At 41.8% G+C, this 9,583-nt stretch overlaps 1 protein-coding gene across 1 annotated transcript; it reads left to right on the top strand.

Moving 5' to 3' along the window:
* The first annotated feature begins 2,152 nt into the window (after positions 1 to 2,152).
* Positions 2,153 to 2,458, top strand: LOC136849417 (uncharacterized). The gene has a single exon (XM_067122768.1). The coding sequence runs from the start codon at positions 2,153 to 2,155 to the stop codon at positions 2,456 to 2,458; it is 306 nt and encodes a 101-aa protein (XP_066978869.1).
* The last annotated feature ends 7,125 nt before the right edge of the window (positions 2,459 to 9,583 follow it).

The raw sequence follows: 9,583 nt of genomic DNA, 5'->3' as shown, positions 1-9,583 counted from the left end.
GCAGGCTTGCAGGATTACAGGCAGATATTCGGACAGGCTGACAGACAGACAGACTGACAGGCAGTCAGTCTGGCAAGCAGAGAGGTTACTGACGATGTATACGAGTATACTTGCATATATAGTAGGCTTGCAGGTTTGCAGGCAGGCAGACAGACATTCGGACAGACAGATAGACTGACAGGCAGAGATGTTCCTGACGGTGTTATGTACTTGCATTTCTCATTTGTACGTCATGTGGTCGGGTAGGAAGGCAGACAGGCATCCAGATAGAATGAGAGACTGACAGACAGACAGACAGTCAGTCAGTCTAGCAAGCAGAGATGTTACTGACAGTGTGTTTACTTGCATTTCTCCTTTGTACGTCATGTGGTCAGGGAGGCGTTCGGGCAGAACATTCGGACAGACTGACAGACATTCGGACAGTCTAACAGACAGCCTGACACACAGACAGTCAGTCTGGCAAGCAGATAGGTTACTGACGGTATGTATATACTTGCATTTCTACTTTATACGTTATGTGATCAGGCAGGCGGGCAGATAGGTGTTCGGACAGACTGATAGACATTCGGACAGATTATCAGACAGACTGACTGACAGACACTCAGTCTGGTAGGAAGAGATGTTACTGAGGGTAGGTATACTTGCATTTCTCCTTTGTACGCCATGAGGTCAGGCAGGTACGCAGACACACATTCGGACAGACTGACAGACAGTTAGTCTGGCAAGCAGAGATGTCACTGACGGTGTACATATACTTGCGTTACTGCTTTCTACGATATGTGGTCAGGCAGAAAGAGACAGACATGTCAGCGATGTGAATACGCTTTTACCTCTATTTTAATGTTTATAACTGAGAGAGAGAGAGAGAGAGAGAGAGAGAGAGAGAGAGAGAGAGAGAGAGAGAGAGTCATGCAAATAGACCAACAGATACGATGTTAACCTGCAAATATATATAAATTTCTGGATTTAATATCAACGAGTTACGTTATCGGATTGACAATAATTGTCCCCTTGCAAATGCATGTGTATGAGAGAGAGAGAGAGAGAGAGAGAGAGAGAGAGAGAGAGAGAGAGAGAGAGAGAGTCACGCATACAGGCAAACAGGGAGGCACATTCAATGTTAAACTGGAAATACATCTAAATTTCTAGGATTAATATCTACGAGTTACTTACGGACGTGAAGACTTATAGATATATTTTACAGACAACATACATATTACTTCTCACATTATCTCGAATTCATTTATGTCCTTCAGCAAATCACCCCTGAAATATATCTTGTTTGTGTGTATTATGCTTGATCATTACGTAAACGTAGATATTGGTTTTCTTTAATAATGATAAACACTTGGGCGAGTGAATAGCTACATTCAAAAGTGTCCAATCAGTTCTCCAACTCCAAGGTTATTTACTCCTGTGTTATTATCACCCCTTCTGTTATCAGCATTTCTTATTATTCCCTTTCTGTTATCAACATTCTGCTTTGCTTTTGTTTCTTAATGTTCCAAGTCTCGTTAAGTTATTGTTCCTCCTTTTCTTTTCCTCCATCATTAAGTCTTTTTCCTCCTCCTTCTATTGCACCCTCCATCATTAAGTCTTTTCCTCCTCCTCCTCCTCCTCCTCCTCCTCCTATTGCACCTCTTACTTGTTTTCTTTTTCTATACCCTTATTTTTCTATGTTTTATAGTTCTCCCCTCTTCCAGATTTCATTCGCCATTCTCCATCTGTATCTCATCCTCCCCCTTCTTACATTTCCCATTCATTTTACCCCTTCTTCACATTTCCTTCTTCTCCCGTACATTCTGATTCTTTTTCGCCTCTCGTTTGTTTTCCTTCGAATTCCCTATCGCCTGTTCCTCCTCCTCCTCCTCCTCCACCTCATCCTCCTATTCCTCCACCTTTTCCTTCAGCTCTTACCTCTCACTTGCTTTTCGTTCTCCTCCTCCTCCTCCTCCTCCTCCTCCTCCCCCTCTTCCTTTTCCTCCTCATCCTTCTGACCTTCCTTCTCCAATCGATGATTTCCTCAATCTCATCTCCTCAACCTTGTCTCCCTACCTCCCATTTCCTTATCAGTCTCCTTCTTCTCCTCCTTCACTACCACCTCCTCTTCCTCCTCTTCCTCCCCCACCTACTTCTCCTCCTTCTCTTCTTGATGATTTCCCTCAACCTTTTCTCACTACCTTTCACTTGCTTTCCGATTTCCTCTTCCTCCTCCTTCCTTATCGTCTACTCCTCTTCCTCCTCCTTCCATATCGTCTACTCCTCTTCCTCCTCCCCCTCCTCCTCCTCCTCCCCCTCCTTTCCTCTTCTTCCTCCTCCTCCTCCTCCTCTTCTTGATGGCCCTCAAATTTTCTCCACACCTTTCACTTGCTTTCTGATCGCCTTTTCCTCCTCCTTTCCTATCTCCTCCTCCTCCTCCTCCTTTTCCTCTTCCTCCTCCTCCTCCTCCTCTTCTTGATGATTTCCCTCAACTTTTCTCCTCACCTTTCACTTGCTTTCTGATCTCCTTTTCCTCCTCCTTTCCTATCACCTTATCCTCCTCCTCCTCCTCCTCTGGAGATTTCTCTCCTCCCCCTTTCCAATCACCTCTTCCTTCTTTCCAATCACCTCCTCCTCCTCCTTCTCCTCCTCCTCCTCCTCTGGATGATTTGTCTCCTCCTTCACCTCCTCCTCCTCCTCCTCCTCCGAATGATTTCTCTCCTCCTCCTCCTCCTCCTCCTCCTCCTCCTCCTCCACCTTCTCCTCCTCCACCTCTTACTCCTCGACCGTCCCTCGGGAGGGAGGAGGGGGGGGGGGCGTCAGGGCCCATCTATCAGGGTGGGACGGAGCGTTTCTGGCTCACCACTCCGCCGTTATTACCACATTTTCCGACCCATTGCGTCCTTTGGGCCATAGATCTGGCTGACAGACATCATGGGCTTTTTATTGTGAGGGCATGAAACACGGACACGTATCGAGGGGGGAGCCTCGGGGAAGGAGGAGGAGGAGGAGGAGGCTGAGGAGGAGGTGGGGATATAGGAGGAGGGGGGAGGGTTAGGTGGATGGGGTGGGTAGGGGGTCAAAAGAAGGGGAAAGGGCCGAGAAGGAAATATGTAATGGGGGAAAAGGAACGCTATAACTCGAAAGGGTAAAAGGGTGTGGTTGAAAAAAAAGCACACATGAAAGGATGGTGATAAAAACGTTCTATGGAAAAAAAGAGGATGGATTGAGATTAATGAGAGAGAGAGAGAGAGAGAGAGAGAGAGAGAGAGAGAGAGAGCGAAACATGGAAGAGTGAGAGAGATTGTAAATTGCAGGAACAGCAAAAGATTAAAGTATTTTTTTTAGGCAATCGTAATTAACTGAATAATGTGCAGTCTTAAATCGATACTTATTACACTAATAGTGATCAAACATTCTTCTTAATGAGCGATAGATTTACCATTATTATTATCATTATTATTATTATTATTATTATTAGCAATAATAATCTAAATAACATGAAATGAGAGAAAATAGAAACACTCGAATTATCTGAAACAGACTAAAATCAATGTCAGCTTTAAAAAATCTACAAATTAACCCTGAAATGACGAAGCTATGACAGAGGAAACAAGCAAAAATAAATAAAAAGTTGAAAATATGTACATACATCAAAACCAGTCTCATTAAGGTATTCATTATAGCTGATTTATATTCCAGTTTCGTAATTAAGACTCATTTGGATGATAAAAAAGTTATTTATGACCCAACACTAACATCATTTGAGCAATAAAGACCCCAAATATTAAAACGCATTGCAGCTTTCAAAATCAAGTGGTATGAAGCATGTGCCATATCTTGTGAATTTAACCATATTAACTTACAAGAGAAAGAGAAAAAAAAAAGTATTAAGGAGGTCTCTTTCTAAAACAAAGAATGGTGGAAGGAGCTGTGTATATATGTATATATATATATATATATATATATATATATATATATATATATATATATATATATATATATATATATATATATATATATATACATATATATATGTGTGTGTGTTTATGTGTATGTATGTATGTATATATGTATTTATATATGTATATATATTTGCAAGTGTACCTAAACATGTAAGTCTTTGTCTTTCTCCGTTCTGTTATCATCAAAATTATTATTGTTGCCATTATATTTTAATTCAGCAGGGCTGATGACGGAAAGCAAATATTTAAGTAGGCAAAGTAAATTAAAAATAAATACCTTAAAAATCTTAAAATGATCGCCACCATCAAATGGTGATATTTACCTAAAATTTCTTTTTCCACTTCACTTTAAGATTACATCAGTCTCTCAGTCTTTCAAAAAAAAGCGATTAAAATTCCATTCTAAGTAAAAGAGAGAGAGAGAGAGAGAGAGAGAGAGAGAGAGAGAGAGAGAGAGAGAGAGAGAGAGAGAGACTGCTGGAAAGCCATGACATGTTTTTATGATAAATGTGTCAATTTGATCCGAGGGGAAGAGAGGCAGAATCATATTTTAAAGGCTATGGATGTTTCTTTCCTGAGGGGACCAGCCAATATATGTGACGAATATGGCAAAAGGCCCGGGGGCGGGGGAGGTCACCCACTGGCTGAGGTTAGTTGTATTCTGATAAATGTATCCTGTTCGCCGAGGGGAGAGAAGGGGAAACTCTTCCGATCTGGAGGGATAAAGACGTGGCGGGGGGGCTGAGGGGAAGTGAGGGGGAAGTGAGGGGGAGTTGAGGAGAGAGAGAGAGAGAGAGAGAGAGAGAGAGAGAGAGAGAGAGACTACAGTGGTTGGGTCAAACTAGGGATGCCGCTGTGGACAGGAGGGGTTAGGCCAGGGGTGACTAGGAGTATAGGAGGGGAGTAGTAAAGGAGGATTCTTATGGTAGGAGAGTATAGGGAGGAGGAGGAGGAGGAGGAGGAGGAGGAATAGGATGCTGATGGAAGGAAAGGAAGAGGAATGGCATGGGGAGTTTGTTGATGACGCAGACCTGTGTTTTTCCTTTATTAGAGTTGACAGTAATGGAATTTAGCCGAATGAAATGCCGGTGAAATATGTAAAAGGGGCCCGGGTTATATATTAGGGCCTAATAACTGTGATGCTGTTAATGGTCTTGCATGGATGGGAATGAATCAGATGTTTTTTCTTTTACTTTTTTATTTTATATTATTTTATTTATTTATTTATTTATTTATTTATTTTTGCACTGCTGTGTGGAGAGCTTCGTCAAGTAAAATATTAGCATTCATACAAATTCTTCGTTTATTTTATGGATATACATTGACACTTGTACGTTTTATGTCAAGATATTTTATGTACAATATATCATTCCTACAAAGGTATGAATTATCACGTCTGTGATGGTGTATAAATACTTGTTTTTGATTATGGCTAGAAAATATTCATGTCTGTGCACAACGGTTGAATTTAAATGTATTACTGTATGAAGAGGTGTATATATATATATATATATATATATATATATATATATATATATATATATATATATATATAGAATATAATAACAGTATTGATTACTGTGAATGAATAAACAGAAACATAAACTTTAGGAGTGAGTTATATATAACAGTTATATGAATATCTACATATATATATATATATACATATATATATATATATATGTATATATATATATATATATATATATATATATATATATATATATATATATATATATATATACATATATATAGGGCTCTCTTAACATCTCAAACAATTTTAAATCACCGTGAAAAACCGAGGGTGATACACGAATTCCACCTCATATTTCACGTGCACACATATATACGCGCATGTGTATACAAATGATGGACCGTGCACGCAATATGAATACGAATTCCAGCTGGAATTTTATCTATGCATGTATGTCTGTACACAAGACAGACAAAGCAACGCTAGAAATCAAATATAACTAAATAACAATAATTAAAAAAAATTTCATCTTACATTTTATAATGCACATATGTATAAGTGTGCATGCAAGATATACCAAGCAACGCTGCAAAACAGACAAGCGGCCGTTAATGCAATTCGCACCACGCACCGCGATGACACATAAATCGGCGGTTGGAAAAGTCCCATTTATCTGGCCCAATGGCTTCTCGCCTGGCCATCACAACACCGCCAAAGGAACCATAAATACTGCACTACAGCTGAAAGGGACTGAGGTTATTGTCATCGCGGTGCCATTAACTCCCGGGAACGACTGACGAATGTTCTCCCCGATGACAATTTCAGACGCCCCTTTTTCAACACTCACTGCCCTCCTCTGGATCCTTCGCCTTCTCTTCGCCTTCCTCCTCCTCCTCCTCCTCCTACTCCTCCTCCTCCTCCTCCTCTTCATCTCCAATTATGCTGTCTCCTCCTCCTCCTCCTCTTCTCCCATTATGCTATCTCCTTCTCCTCCTCTTCTTCTCCCATTATGCTGTCTCCTCCTCCTCCTCCTCTTCCCCAATTATGCTATCTCCTCCTTCTCCTCCTCCTCCTCTTCTTCTCCCATTATGCTATCTCCTCCACCTCCTCCTCCTCCTCCTCTTCCCCCATTATGCTATCTCCTCCTTCTCCTCCTCCTCTTCTTCTCCCATTATGCTGTCTCCTTCTCCTCCTCCTTATCCTCTTCCTCCTCCTTGATGTATCATCTCTCCTTTTATTAATTAATATGTTTCTGTTCTTACTTCATTTCTTCTTCTTTTGCTGTAACTCTTCCTGTTGCCGTTACGTCTCCTCTTCTTCCTTCTTCTTCTCCTCCTCCTCCTCCTCCTCATTACCCTCTTCCTTCTCCTTGATATATCATCTCTCGTTTTCATCAACATGTTTCTATTCTTACTTCGCCTCTTCTTTTGCTGTAACTCTTCCTGCTGCTGTTACATCTCCTCCTCCTCCTCCTCTTCTTCCTCCTCCTTGTCTTCTTCCTTCTTCTTAATACTCTATTACTCTTTTGACGCAACATGCTTCTGTTCTTACGTCACCTTCTGCTTCTTCTTCTGCCGTAATTTTCCCTGCTGCTGTTACGTCCCCTCCTTCTCCTCCTCCTCCTCATCCTCATCCTCTTACATCAGTTCCTCCTCCTCTTGGGCCACCTTCTCCTCCTCCTATTACGTCTCCTCTTCCTTCTCCTATTTTTACGCCATTTGCTATTCCCTTTATTACGTCACCTCTTCCTCTTCCTTATCCTTCTCCTTACACCATATTACCTCCGTCTCTTCCTCCTCCTACTCATCCTTTTCCTCCTCTTCCACCACTAAGAGAGAGAGAGAGAGAGAGAGAGAGAGAGAGAGAGAGAGAGAGAGAGAGAGAGGTAAGGAGAAGTTTTCTCAAGCCGTTAAAAGCACACACACACACATACGCACTCGCTTATACACAGGAAACTCATCACAATTTATGCGACATCCTTCCCTGTAATCGTAAATCCTTTTGAGATACGAAAGAAAGGATTCAATCCTTTCCATTCGACCTCTCCATCCTCCCTCCATCACCCCCCTCCCCCCGCCTTCCTCCCTCCCACGATCCTATTCTTTACGACATACCAATAAGAGGATCCCCCGGAGAGAGGAGATTCCTTCTGAAATGTGTCAATGACATTCAAGCCTAGGAATTCCTTCTTATCTCTTTTTTATTCAGTTTCCCGCCCGGGGTCTCGATCCCGTCTCCAATTTTCATACGAGGGGATTTAACGTGCCGGTTTTAAGATCGTCACAATGGTGTTCCATATCTCAAAGTGTACCGAATCCAATACCTCGTAAACCGCCGCCCTTCGCGAAGCAGGTTCCTTTATACTCGCCCTCGACAGCCGGAAGCGCCCGGTGGAAGGATGAAGAAAAAAAGGGAAGGAGTCCTATGGTTCATTTACATCTCAAGCGTCCCGGCTGACTGCTGTCTTCCGAGGATCTCTCTCTCTCTCTCTCTCTCTCTCTCTCTCTCTCTCTGTCAGCTTCCAGTGTTTGAAATGTTTCGCTTTTTCAATTGTCCTCTGCATATCTTGAGTTCAACACCTCTCTCTCTCTCTCTCTCTCTCTCTCTCTCTCTCTCTCTCTCTCTCTCTCTGGCATCATTCAGGGTTTTAAAAATATTTATTTATCCTATTCAACTGCATTTGTGTATCTTAATTCCAGCACCCCACCTCCCCGCTCTCTCTCTCTCTCTCTTAACTTCCAGGCCTTCAAATATATCTATATGTCCTTTTCAATTACCCTCTGTATATCTTGATTTCTACACACCATTCTCTCTCTCTCTCTCTCTCTCTCTCTCTCTCTCTCTCTCTCTCTCTCTCTCTCATCTTCTATGGATTGAAATATATTTATCCTTTCCGATTGCCCTCTGTATATCTTGTTAACAACAAGCCACCTCTCTTTCACTCTCTCTCTCTTTTACAGCTACCATTTTTGTTTTGTTTTGTATTCATTTTGGCATTCCAGTTTCATCTTCACTTCCATGTTCTACCTAGTGAAAAGAGCACCAAAATAGATCAACTTACACCATTTCTTTCACGTAATAAAAAGCCCTGACACCTCGGAAGGACAAACGACCCAGCACCAGAAGAAGAAGAAGAAGAAGAAGAAGAAGAAGAAGAAGAAGAAGAAGATGAAGAAGGAGGGGAAATAATAAAAGAAAGGCTTCCGGAGGATGCTAATTAACACCAACACCAAACGCGGCTTCCAAAAGATCCTTCAACGAAGATTTTTTCCTTTTCCTTCCTCCTCTCTCTCTCTCTCGTCTTACAAGGAGACGATTGAGCGGCGTCTCTCTTGTCCTGCGGGAGAAAAAGGACGTCTTAACTTTATTCCTCGGATTCCCAAGTCCAAGGATTTGATATATGCGCGTCCCAGAGGGCGTTGGAAAGAGGACGCAGCAGTGGCCCAAACTGACAAGGCTTTGCTGACGGAGAAGAGACGTTGCTGGTGTCCAGTGACAAACCTTCCGACTTCAATGGATTTGGTAATTACTGAATGCCGTATTCTGAGTTCGTTTTCTGGAATAGGAAGCATTGAGAGTTAGAGAGAGAGAGAGAGAGAGAGAGAGAGAGAGAGAGAGAGAGTTAGTGACAACTATTGTTGAGGGTACAAGTTCTATACATGCCGTATTTTGAGCTCGGTTTGGGAATGTTCAGGGGAGAGAGAGAGAGAGAGAGCATCATTATTGAGCTTAAAAGTTCTACAGATGCCGTATTATGAGCTCGGTTTAGGAATGTTCAGAAGAGAGAGAGAGAGAGAGAGAGAGAGAGAGAGAGAGAGAGAGAGAGAGAGAGAGAAAGTTAACTTTGTTGAGGTTATGTTCTATATATGCCGTATTCTGACCTCGGTTTGGGAATGTTCAGAGGAGAGAGAGAGAGAGAGAGAGAGAGAGAGAGAGAGAGACACTCTCTCTCTCTCTCTCTCTCTCCAGCAAACAAGCATACTTGACACGTACTATAATCTGAATACATTAACGCAAGTCATACCTGTCTTTATCAGATAATTTAATCAAGCCTTATTTTTTTAATTCTAAGATTTCCTGTTTAATGAATGTCATAAATGAAATACTGAATTAAATGTGTCAACAGAATACTGGAAATGCTGTAAGTATTATGAGAATTAGAATT

Source organism: Macrobrachium rosenbergii, chromosome 21, assembly GCF_040412425.1.
Source record: "Macrobrachium rosenbergii isolate ZJJX-2024 chromosome 21, ASM4041242v1, whole genome shotgun sequence".
In the NCBI taxonomy this organism is placed as follows: domain Eukaryota; kingdom Metazoa; phylum Arthropoda; class Malacostraca; order Decapoda; family Palaemonidae; genus Macrobrachium; species Macrobrachium rosenbergii.
Note: the sequence above shows the minus strand (reverse complement) of the source record. Positions and strands in the feature narration are given on the sequence as shown.